Genomic DNA, 12,864 nt, shown 5'->3' with positions numbered 1-12,864 from the left:
AAACTTAAAATATGACTTAAAACAATTCCCACAGAGGCAGGAATTCAAAGGAGTTCAGAAGGCATGGCCTAGTGGAGAGAACACAGGGCCCTGTCAGAGGACCTGAGTTCTAATCCCACTCTGCCAATTGACTCCTGTATGACCTTGGGCAAATCACTGAACTTCTCTGAGTCTCAGTTCCCTCATTTGAAAAATGGGGATTTAGAACGTGAGCGCCATAGGGGACAGGGATTTGGTCCAACTTTGTATCCATGCCCTGCCTTAATGACCTGCAGTCCAGACTCCCTTCTGCCACAGGCTCAGAACCACTTTCACGCTCAGGCCCATCTCCAAATGGTATTGAAATTTGTCCCTGACTCCAGCTGTTCTGGAGGATGGGCAGATGGACTAATGGGTTGGGTCCTCTCTGTGGCAAAAGATGGCCCCAACCTTGCTTGGCCCACATCTCTCCGCTCCGCTAAACTGTCCCCCAGCCCCCGTGTCCCTCTGCACCCAAACATCGCCTTACTCTCAGCTTCCAGGCTCTTCACCATCCAATCCTACCTGTTCAATCTGCCCTCTTCTCCCACTTCTCCCCCAGTTGGCTTCTTCCCCTCATCTCACGCTGCACCTCACTCTCAAACTATCCTACTTCCAAGCTGGAGAACAACAGCAGTGAGGGGGTGGAACTCCCTCCCTCCCCACATCCCAATCCCTCCTAAAATCGCTGGAGTAACTACAAGCTAATCAGGTTTGGACACAGTCCCTGTCCCACATGGGGCTCACAGAATTAATCCCCATTTTACACATGAGGTAACTGAGGCCAGAGGAGTGAAGTGACTTGCCTAAGGTCACACAGCAGACAAGTGGCAGAGGAGGGATTAGAACCGAAGTTCTTCCGACTCCCAGGCCCTTCCTCTATCCACTAGGCCCTGATGCTCAAGGAAGAAGTCCCAGAGAAGTAAAGTGATTTGCCCAAGGTCACACTGTAGGCAAGTGACAGAGCCAGGATTAGAATCCAGATCCTCTGAATTTCAGGTCTGGGATCTTTCCCCCCAAAATTCCCACCAGTCACCCAGTCACCTGCAGGCTGTCAGGGTGAGTTCACTCCCTTCCCGTGACAGCCTTCTGCCGTAATTACTCTAGGTCGCAGCACTGTGCGGTCGATCAAACCGAAAAAATGTCAGGTCTGAAGCTTTAATTAAATTTACCTAATTAAAGAAAATCTTTACTTATTCTCCCCCCGTGAACTAGGCCAACTCCCTCCGTGGCGTTCCACAAGTAGCCTCGTGTTCTCACCCACCCCTGGCTCCTCTGAGACTCGGTGTGAGAAAATGGATGACGAGAAAGAGGAAGATGCAAACCCGTCCTTTAAGGATTATTACCCTGTTATGGTACTAAATAATAGTAATGGTACTAAAAATACCATTATAATTATTATTGCATTAGGCACTCAATCGTATTTATTGAGCTCTTACCATGTGCTAAGCACTGAGGTAGACATGTGTATTCAGATCAGAAACAGTCCCTGCCCACTATGGGGCTCACAGTCAAAAAGGGGAGGGAGAACAGGTAATTATCCCCATTTGACAAGTGAGGAAACTGGGGCACAGAGAAGTGAAGTGACCTACCCAAGGTCATGCATCAGGCAAGTGATAAAGCCTGGGTAGAACCCAAGTCAAACCGTGATCTCCTGACTCCCAGTCCTGGGTTCTATACTTTGGGTCAGGCTGCTTCACCCCTCTAGACTATTTGCTCCTGGTGTAAGCCAGGATTAGACTGTAAGCCCGTCAGAGGGCAGGGACTCTGTTGCCGACTTGTACATTCCAAGCGCTTAGTACAGTGCTCTGCACGTAGTAAGCGCTCAATAAATACTATTGAATGAATGAATGGTGTTGTATGGCTGGTACTGCTCTGCCAGCTGTTGTACTGTACTCTTCCAGGCACTAAGTACAGTGCTCTGCACACGGTAGGCACTCAAGGACTCTTCAGGGACCTGGCCAGACCTTAATAATTCACCCTTTCGCCAGACTCAATAAGAGAATTCCCGCCCAACCCCCATCCATAAAAAAGGGAGCCATTAGACTGTAAACTCCTCGAGAGCAGGGATCATAGCTACTCTATTTGTACTCTCCCAGATGATTCAAACAGTGCTCTGCAGAGTAGGTACACAATCAACTGTAAGCTTGTTGTGGGCAGGGAATACGTCTACCACCTCTGACATACTTCGGTCTCCCAAGTGTTTACTACAGTGCTGTGGACAGAGTAAACACTCGACAAATACCATCAATGACAATGAGCATCAGTGTTCTGCAAGCTGTAAACGCTCAATAAATATGACTGATTGTCTGTGGTTTCATTTTGGAAGGAGTTGGGTACCTGGGAGGGAGTTGGGGCGGGAGAGGGGAGGAGACCGTGCTTGCCACGGTCTGAAGTGGGAGCAACTTTCCCGACAGTATCTGGTCACACTGCTGAGGAGTCTTGATTTGAACAGACTAAAAATTCCATTCGTGGGAGGAGAAATACGTGCCGAGCGTCACTTTTGAATGTGAATTTTCCCTGGCTTAAGTGACCTCCGGTATATTTTTGGAGCATTAAAAAGCCTATTTTCCAGCGACTCTTGAATTAGCTCAAGTGAAGAGCAACCCATCCAATTTTTGAAGAGCAATTACAAGATTATCAAGAGAAAGGGGTATTTTAGATCATTTGCAAATGGGTCAGTGGAACGGAGAAGCAATTCCCTCCCCTAGCACCATGCAATTTGGGAATTAAGGGATTTTAAAAGACGTAATTCTCCGGAAAATGTGGTCGGGGAGAGTTAAATGTGAGAGTCCTGTCAAGGCAACCATCTTGGTTGCCTCACTTTTCCCCCATTTTGTGACTTCCCCGGGTCGGCAGGGAGAAGGGGGTGCCAGTTGACCCCGCCTCCTCCTCCTCCCTCCCCCACGGCAAGCGAATGAAGCATTTGCCAGAGGGGCAGGAATGGCACTGAGCCAGAAGCGCTAGTTCTCCGGTACCTAAAACCACCACTCAAGAGCCCTATTCCCTGACCTGATGCAAGGCAAAGGCTCAACTCCAATCCCCCTAGCAGACAGAGCTCCATAATTAGCGTCAGGATTCCTGGGTTCTAGTACTGCTTCTGCCATTTTCCTGCTGGGTGACCTTAAGCCAGTCACTTAACAGTTCTTCCCCATCTGAAAATGGGGATTAAAGACCTGTTCACCCCACACCTCTAAGACCATGAGCCCCATGTGGAATAAGGACTGTTGACTGATCTGATTTTTTTTTTAATCTACCCCAATTAATCAATGGTATTCACTGTGTGCTTACTGTGCGCAGAGCACTGTACTAATTGGGGGAAAACAATACAAAGGAGTAGGTATAGCTGATCCCTTCCCACAAGGAGTTTACAGACTGGAGGGGAAGAGATAGGCATTAAAATGAACTTCAGACAGAGTTGCCCATCAGGGCTCTGGGACTGGTGTGAAAATATCAGAGTACTTAGCAGCACGGCTGAGTTGCAAGAGCACAAGCTTGGGAGTCAGAGGATGTGGGTTCTAATCCCAGTTCCCCCACTTGTCTGCTGCGTGACCTTGGACAAGCTGCTTAACTTTTCTGTGCCTCAGTTACTTCATCTGTAAAATGGGGATTAAGACCGTGAACTCGACATGAGGCAACCTGATGACCTTGTATCTACCCCCGTGCTTAGGACAGCGCTTGACACATAGTAAGCGCTTAAATACCATAAAACAAACAACCCTCCCTACAGGGCACGAGGGCAGACTCCCATATTCCTGATCAGCAGGTCACCAAGGCACAGGGTCTACGCTCTCTTGGCCAATCCTAACCCAGGGAGGCCCTGGGAACTTGCGCTCCTCCACTCCGACTCATTAAGAGGAGAAGCTCATCAGTGTCTGTTGGAAACTTCATTTCCAGGAACTGCATTCCGCCCACGGAGAGCTATGTACCCTGGGAATTGTTCGTGCGGAACTCCACAGGATGAGGTCCTGCTAATCTACTCTAATGTCTTACAGGAGGGTAATAGAAATTTGGGATTTTTTCCTAGTTTGTGATTCGGTTTTTTGTTATTAAATGGTATTTGGTAAGCGCTTTCTATGTGTCCTCCAGACTGTAAACTCAATGTGGGCAAGAGACATGTCTACCAACTCTGTAACAGTGTACAAGATACTACTATACACTATACACTCTGTCACAGATAAAAGAAAATCAAATCAGACCCATTCCCTTTCCCTTGCAGGATTCAGAGTCTAAAAGGGAAGGAGAGCAGAGGTCTTATCCTTCATTCAACAGTATTTATTTATTGAGTGCTTACTATGTGCAGAGCACTGTACTAAGCGCTTGAAAATCCTCATTTTAAAGATGATGAACTGAGTCGGACAGGTTGCCCAAGGCCACGCAGCAGGCTAGCGGAGGAACTGTGATTGGAATCCAGATCTGTGTCCTAATCCTAGAAGACACAAACACCGACTAACAGAAGACGATAGGTAAATGACGTGCACATTTGCCTAAGTAATTTTTTTTTGAGAGTAGTTAGGATAATGAACTTTTCTGATTCCACTATTTGTACAAAGTATTCCACTCTTGGCACAAATGTGTAAATTAGAGTGTAAGCTCCTTGTGGGCAGGGGCTTGCGCTCTCTCAGACTTTCACTGCAGGGCCTGGCGCTTAGTCAAAGCCCCCTCTCTAACCGGCTAGCGGATAAAGGGAGGAGATGGAGAGCTGGGGAGGGAAGAATCAATCGGTGGTATTTATTGAGCGCTTACCCTGTGCAGAGCACTGTACTATGCCCTTGGGAGAGTACAAAATAGAGCTCTAGACACGAGAAGCAGCGTGGCTCAGTGGAAAGAGCACGGGCTTTGGAGTCAGGGCTCATGAGTTCGAATCCCAGCTCTGCCACTTGTCGGCTGTGTGACTGTGGGCAAGTCACTTAACTTCTCTGTGCCTCAGTTCCCTCATCTGTAAAATGGGGATTAAGACTGTGAGCCCCACGTGGGACAACCTGATTCCCCTATGTCTACCCCAGCGCTTAGAACAGTGCTCGGCACATAGTAAACGCTTAACAAATACCAACATTATTATTATTATTATTCCCTGCCCACAATGAGCTTACAGTCTAGAGGAAGGAACATTTGCCTGTCTGTCCCCAGATGGCGACCCCTTGGCTGGAGGACGCAGCCATACCGGGGTCTATTTCTCTGGCTAGGCAGTTTCTCCACCACAGCCTGCAGCCCCCGAGCCCGGGCAACTCGTAGGGTTTGTTCGATGACACTCAGTCATCTATCTCCCGCCATCGCAAATCGAGTACATGTGGAAAGCGACCAGGGGAAAAGACCAGGAAACCCATAGCCTAGAAAAACAGCAACCACCCATCTGATGCCTCCAGAGCTCAGGGAGGTGGTCGGGAAAATATCGGCAGAAAAGAGCGTGAGCCATCACAAAGCCGGGGAAGAGGACTCTGGTTCCATCTGTGGTTCTATCGCAGGAGACCACGGGTACCTTCCCAGTGACTTGTAGAAGACCGCCACGCTGGTGGGCGGCCACGGAGCAGAGCTGAGTTTCCTGGGCTTGAAGCAGCAGTTCTGAGAGGCTTGGACAGGGGACCGTTGCAAGGGACTTGAAGTGGCAAGTGACAGACTGCCTCCCCTTCTCAGGAACCTTGGGAGGGGAGGAGGGATCCATACCTGCCTGTGCCTGACGACGTCTGGCTGTGGTCCCCAGCATGAAGAGCTAGTGAGGATTGCTGCCAACTGGGCTCAACTGACTAGACCCGTGGTGGTCATTTGTCTAACGTGCTCCCTGTCTGGTTCTTTTTTGGGAAGTGGGGGACCGAAGCAGAGTGGCCTAGTGAAAGGAGCACAGGCCGGGGAGCCAGAGGACCTGGGTTCTAATCCCAGATCTGCCACTTGCCTGTGTGTGACCTTAGACAAGTAGTTTCACTTCTCTGTGCCTCAGTTTCCTTGATGGCAAAATGGGGATTCAATACTTGTTCTCCCTCCTAGACTGTGAGCCACACATGGGATAGGGATTGTATTTGGCCTGATTGACTTGTGCCTACCCAACACTAAAAACAGTGCTTGACACATAGCAAGCACTTCAATACCGTTAAAAGCAGCAGCAAAAGACTGTTCAGAATTCCAATGCTGGGGCCTGGATGATTACTGGGCTTCTGCATCAGGATGAAGCAGCATGGCCTAGTGGATAGAGCACAGGCCTGGGACTCAGAAGGATCTGGGATCTAATCCCTGGCTTCACCACTTGCCTAATAATAATAATAATAATAATAATGTTGGTATTTGTTAAGTGCTTACTATGTGCAGAGCACTGTTCTAAGCGCTGGGGGAGATACAGGGTAATCAGGTTGTCCCACGTGAGGCTCACAGTTAATCCCCATTTTACAGATGAGGTAACTGAGGCACAGAGAAGTGAAGTGACTTGCCCACAGTCACACAGCTGACAAGTGGCAGAGCCGGGAGTCGAACCCATGACCTCTGACTCCGAAGCCCAGGCTCTTTCCACTGAGCCAAGCTGCGCAAGTTACTTTATTTCTCTGTCCCTCAGTTACCTCATTTATAAATGGGGATTAAGACCGTGAGCCCCAAGTGGGACGTGGATTGTGTCCAACCTGATTAGCTAGTATCTACCTCAGGGCTTAGCATAGTGCCTGGCACATAGTAAGGGCTTAAAATACCATAAAGAAAATAAGTGGTTCGCAGGGTCCACCCACCTCCCACCCCAAATGCAGCCAACCCAGAGCCCAACACCAACAGCACTACCATTCCAACCCACACTCTCCGGGTCTGCCCTTGTCTCTGTCCTCCATCTTCCAACTTCTGCCTAGCCTGAATGCCTACAAGGTCCAGGTGGAGAGACCTAAGAACTAGAGAGCCTCTCCCTCCATCCATCAAGCCTCCCTCCCCAGTCCTGCCAGTTTCTCCAGGGAGTCTGTCCCGGTTACTGCACACCAAGCCAGTCACCCTCAATCCATTTCAATCTCTAGTTGGTCGGCCCCGCAGGGCCCTCAGGACATCACCCTCTGAGCCGGGGACCATTACACGCTCAGGGTTTTGATCGCTACGTTTGGGCCGTCACGGCAGACTCCTCAAGTCACGGAAGAGCGAGGTCACAAGTCACAGAAATGTCAGCGATACACGTCACGGCCGGACATTTGCTTCAATCCCCGGTGCCTGGTTTGAGGCGCCACACAATAAGGGAAGTCGGACACCCGTGAAATGAGAATTGCTTTGCTCCTGGATTTCAGATTCCAAAGCATCACAGAGAACAACTCCGTGAACTTATAGAGAACATTTTTCCACTGCGACCCATGGGAATACTTTCCATTTTAATAATTAGGGATGCTACATCGGCCCCTACACCCCGATCCTCTCCTTAGGACTGAATTTCCTTTGCTTTTGACATCACACCGACAACACAGCCTCATTACCTGCCTTTCTACTCTTTCCATTCCCTTTCAGTCTCTCTCATCTTTGCCAGAATAGCTGGGACACGGAGCGGGTGGATGAGAGTTCCTCCACTCGGCCATTTATTCGTTTCATCTCAGGTTGGTTGGGCAGGAAAAATGGCTGATTAGGTGTTATCCCACCATGGCCTTGCCACTGATCCAGTGGCAAGAGCTCATCTCTGACTCTAAGCCAGACTCTGTCTCCTAAGACTGTGCTACCAGCGGGGAAGGTTTCTGACCGAGAAACCACCCAGGATGTTCCGTGACAAGGACAGAGCCGTTGGGAATCCAGAAAAAAGCTGCCCCACATGACTTTTTTTTTAAATGGTGTTTGTTAAACACTTACTATGTGCCAGGCACTCTACTAAGCACTGGGGTAGAGACTCAGGTTGGGCATAGTCCATGCCCCATCTGGGGCTCACATTTTTAATCCCCATTTTACAGATGAGCTGACAGGCACAGAGAAGTCAAGTGCCTTGCCTAAGGTCACAGAGCAGACAAGTAGTAGAGTCAGGATTAAAATCCAGGTCCTCTGACTCTCAGGCCCAGGATCTTTCCACTAGGCCACACCGTTCCACTCACCTACCGATCAGAAGTAGCAGAAAACGAGAAAATTTACCAAGAGTCACTAGTCAGCCTGCTCAGCCTTTAGAGCCAGAGAACAGTCGTCTAACTGCCAAAAAAAAAAGTCTGGGCTATTTTCTCTTCCCGGGCAGGAGGGAGTGGGAAGGAAACACAGTGGAGATGAAAGGTCATCTCAGAGGATGAGCTCAATTGACAAGGAACAGCTGCACACAAAAAGTCAGCTGGCATGTCCCCCGCAGCATCTTGTGGGGATGGTGTACCTTCTGAAAAGCTTAGTGCAGGGCATTGTGCTCAGGAAGGGCTCGGTAAATACCATTTAGAACTCTACCTCTTTGGCCATCTTCCCCGTTAGAGCATAAGCTCCCTGTGGACGGGAAGGGGTCCCAGACCTCTGTTGTACTCTCCCATAGGGTGCTAGAGGCCAACAGGCAAGAAGCCCCTCTCAGTTACCCTAAGAACGTCACCACCTCCCGAAAGCCACGAGTGCAGATATTTTGGTGCATACTGTTTCCATCTGGGCCAGAACACAAAAGAGTACATGTAGAAAAATGAAGGTGCCAAGAACATCGTTTTCCTTCCCTTTTTGGGAGATGCCTGATGGGTCTCGGGCAGGATCTCAGTGGGGGGTGGGGAAGATTGTGCCCCTCGTGCTGACCCTCTCCCCACATCCACATCTATCTGCGTGGCATGACTCACCTCCTTCCCAGAACCCCTGGGAGCGGGAGGGAAGAGGGAAAGAATGTAAATCCAAATCTCTTCGGTAATGAACGAGAGGCAAGGCTCAGGGAAGCAGCAGTTTTCCTGATAGATGAACACTGACCAATCCAGACACTCCAGACAATTCAGTCGGGATGAAGAGCAGACACCCGGCCCCCCACCCCCCGCACACATAGCGAGCACGGCTCCGAGACACCTTCCCCACCCCCACCCTCAAGTCCTCACCCCAGACATCCACCTGGAGAACGATCAAAGGGTAAGAGAGTGGCAGCCAGGGCCCAGAAATTGAAAAACGGGCTTTGGCGGTGACGAAGAGGATTCCACGGCAGGGTGTGGGGAAGTCATCCAACCCATCCCCCTGACTCCATCCAACCCACACCAGGACAGATAAAAGTGCCATCGGCTGGATCACCTGGTCAACTACCCTTGACCTCTCCACCTGGCCAGGCTCTTCACCTATCTGAAACAAGAGTCCCGACACCCCGTTTCCGGAGGAGGGCACAGAAGACTACAACGGGGCCCCCCATATTACCCCACGGCCTCCAACGGCCTCTGAGTATTTTCAGATCTAGCCCTTAGAGCCACCCCTGGATCCCTGCCTGTGCAATTGCCAACAGCTTGGGGGTTGACCCCATTCTCTCCTGTCTCATTCTACTTTCCTAGACATTTCCTAAATGCCAGCTAGGAGAGACAGAGGGAATGGGAGAAGCTCTGCAGGCAAAGGAGAAGCTCAAAGGCGTTTGAAGGGGCCCCAACGGGCTCTTGATCTACCCGCGCCTCGGCACCTCCATCTCAGAGGGGTGGAGTGAGAGTGTTCCCCAAACCTACCTCGTCCTCAGGGTCCCCTGTTGGGGCAACCCGTCATACACCGACAACACATCAAAGTCCTCCTCTAGGGCAAAGGCCTGGAACACCAACTGGATCCGGTTCTGCTGCTCGGCGGTGATGGTCCAGGTGCAGTTGGCATAGTTGGGGTAGCCGTAGGGGAAGCCGGGGCTCTCCACCGTGCCGTTGGGGCCCTGCAGTTGGAAGGTGCAGTTCGGGCCTGCGGACAGGGGAGAAGACAAGAGGGGAGAAGCTCAGTGATCCCATCGAGCATCGGGACCCCGGACCGGTTGCCCATCCGTCCTGGCTCTGGGTTCTTTCCCATCCTTGAGCTGGGAGCGGCCTCTCAGAGCTCCTGGACCATTAGAATGGGATGGTGGGAAACCAGCAGCCAGTCCACTTGTGGGGCAACTACTTGCTGCCTTGGCAGAAAGGGCTGGGGCTGCTTTGCCCTCATTTCTTTGTGATATCAAGCGCTTACTATGGGCCAGGCACAGTACTAAACGATGGGGTAGATGCAAGCTAGTTAAGTTGGACCTAGTCCTTGTCCCATAGGGGGCTCACAATCAATTCCCATTTTACAGATGAGGTAATTGAGGCACAGAGAAGTTGACTTGTCCAAGGTCACTCAGAACCTGAACCGGAACCCAGGTCCTTCTGACTCCCAGGCCCGTGCTCCATCTAGGCCATGCTGCTTCTTCATTGCCCCTCTTGACTGTAAGCTCCTGAAGGGCAGGGATCAGGATAATATGCTCCTATCCTACTCTCTCAGCGGCTTAGTACAGAACTCTGAACACAGTAGGTGCTCAATAAATAACCACTGATTGCTGGATCTCACTGTCCCAGTCACCAGGAATTACAGTTTTCACACATTTAACAGTTGCACTGTGCAAGCCAATGACTGTATTTACATATTCACAATATGCATGGCAGTTACCATATTTACACATTTAACAGGGACACTGTGCATGGCAGTTACCATATTTACACATTTAGCAGGCACACACAGTGCACGGAAATTCTCCCACCCCCTTTCATCCAGACGTTATGTTGGGTTTGATTTTTGTTTTAAGAGTCATGGCCAAGGGTGGCAATTATAGACCATTAAGTGAAGTAAATATAGCAGTTATCCTAGTTTGGAAAGACAGGTCCCCCTGAAACTCTCTGATGTGAGGCAAGCTCTCCCCTTCCACCCCCTCCTTCCCCTGAAAGGTTTTTCCCCCACTATTTATCCAGCTTTCAAAAAGAGACTTTTCTGCTGAGTTTACAAATGCACGACTGCTGGAAGCAGCAGATACTTTGAAAGAAAAAAAAAAGTCCGCCCCCCGCAACACCCCTCTCCGTGGCTCTCATTAAATTGAGCTTTTCAAAGACTGATCTCTGTGGTGGGGAAACAAGGCATAGATGTGTGCCACTCATCAAAGAGATCTGACAATCACTCAAACCGGAGTCAGGACCACAATCAAGTCAGCGTGGGCTAACTAGCCGACGCATAATAAGGACTGCTGCGGAAAGGGGGTCGTGTGGCTAAAAGCTTTCCCAGAGGAGGCACCCTAAGGAAAGGCTAGGTTCCAGTCAAAGGCTATTTGCCTTACTGGCCCCAGAAATGATGGGGGGGGGGGGCGCGCAAAAGTTGGTTCCCTTAACCAGTGGGAACCCCTTTCCCAACTCTAAACTCATCCCCCCGGGATCAGCCCCACCTCCAAACCTGTCTCTGGATAAGAATAATAATAATAATAATGTTGGTATTTGTTAAGCGCTTACTATGTGCAGAGCACTGTTCTAAGCGCTGGGGTAGATGCAGGGTCATCAGGTTGTCCCCCGTGAGGCTCACAGTCTTAATCCCCATTTTACAGAGGAGGGAACTGAGGCACAGAGGGACTTGCCCACAGACACACAGCTGACAAGTGGCAGAGCTGGGATTCGAACCCATGACCTCTGACTCCCAGCCCGGACTCTTTCCACTGAGCCACGGGCTCAGCGGCTGGAATGAGCTGGACCTGGATAGGATGATCATTTGTCTGGTTTGAACCTGGGTGGCCGGTTTGCAGCCGACCCGTTCCCTACTGGCGGCAGGCAGTTGTGCCCTGGCCCCCTTCCTGTCCGACGTCCCTTTTCCCTCTGTGACAACTCAGAAGTGGTACCCGTGTCCACAGGGGCCCAAGAGGGGAACGTGATGTTATCTGTAGAAAGTTGGGGGGTGGGGGTCCGTCCCGTCCTCTCCACCCGCTGCAGTAACCCTCTAGGATCGGTGGATTTCCTCCAGGGGTACCAAGGGCCATGACAGGCTACCCTGGAACTCGATGAGGCTGAAGAGGTGACTCTCCTCAGGACAGATTTGGAAGCCATCTGTGCCCAGGCTGGGGGCATCCACCCCCCACCCACAGGTGTTAGCACTGTATATCAAACTGAGAACCCAAGGAAAGGCCTATAACTGACCCCTGGGAGCCCAGCAGAAGGGGCAGGAGAAGGTGAGAACAGCCTCTTGCTCAATGTTGGGAGGGACTTTTCCTTGTTTGGGCTTGTGGGGTTTGGGGGGGAGAGAGGGAGGGAGGGAGAGGAAGAGGGGGGAAGAACACAAGCATGTATTTGCACAGAATGGGCACTGGCTCTAGGGAAGGATAGTTAGGAGGGGCTGGAGGGCAGAAGGCAGGGTAAGACTGGGAGGACTGATAGAGGAGTGTATTTCCAGAGGGACCTTAGGATTCCAGGATCGCAAATTCCTCTGTTCTCCCATCAGCCACCCGAGGGCTTGACCAGTTGAATTCCAGTGGTCCCATTCCAGTTTTAGGATTCTCCTATGGGTTTGGGGCCAGAGATAACGAGTCAAACTCCAGGCCAGCCCCATCCAGTAGCCCCAAACCCAGGGTTAATTTGGCAAGGGTACACAAGGGCCAAGGCCAGAATTTCAGAGCACATACATGCCCAGTTCACATGGTGAAGCCCAGCACCAACTCGGGTGGCAAAAGCCCTCCCCGCTTTCTCCTCCTCCCCCCATCCCCCACCCCCAGTCTGCAGGCTGTGGCACCATTTAACTATGACCACAATGAGGAAGACCATGACAACGATCACTCCAAGGGGCACTTCAGTGAGTTTCAGAGCAGTCGACTCCCTAGCAACGGCGAATTCCGAACATTTCCGCAGATCAGGAGGATATTCAGATAATTAGATGCTCCGACAATTACAACAGGTTGCATCTCTGCTAGTTATGAGAACGGCCTGTTCCTCATCTCTGCCGGGGATGGAATGGGAGGAAATGGATTGAGATTCCCAAGTT

The 12,864-nt window shown here is 50.7% G+C and overlaps 1 protein-coding gene across 1 annotated transcript in view; it reads right to left on the bottom strand.

Annotated features, from left to right (window-relative positions):
* The window catches only part of CSMD2 (CUB and Sushi multiple domains 2), a 299,960-nt gene extending 287,313 nt beyond the window's left edge, over window positions 1-12,647 (bottom strand). Inside the window, 2 exon segments of the mRNA XM_029080287.1 lie at window positions 9,591-9,807; window positions 12,509-12,647. Of these exon segments, the coding sequence (XP_028936120.1) occupies window positions 9,591-9,807; window positions 12,509-12,647 (356 nt within the window).
* Window positions 12,648-12,864: the final 217 nt, after the last annotated feature.

This window comes from Ornithorhynchus anatinus, chromosome 16 (assembly GCF_004115215.2).
Source record: "Ornithorhynchus anatinus isolate Pmale09 chromosome 16, mOrnAna1.pri.v4, whole genome shotgun sequence".
Lineage (NCBI taxonomy): Eukaryota > Metazoa > Chordata > Mammalia > Monotremata > Ornithorhynchidae > Ornithorhynchus > Ornithorhynchus anatinus.
The sequence above is the reverse complement of the archived record's forward strand: the minus strand, read 5'-3'. Positions and strand labels throughout refer to the sequence as shown.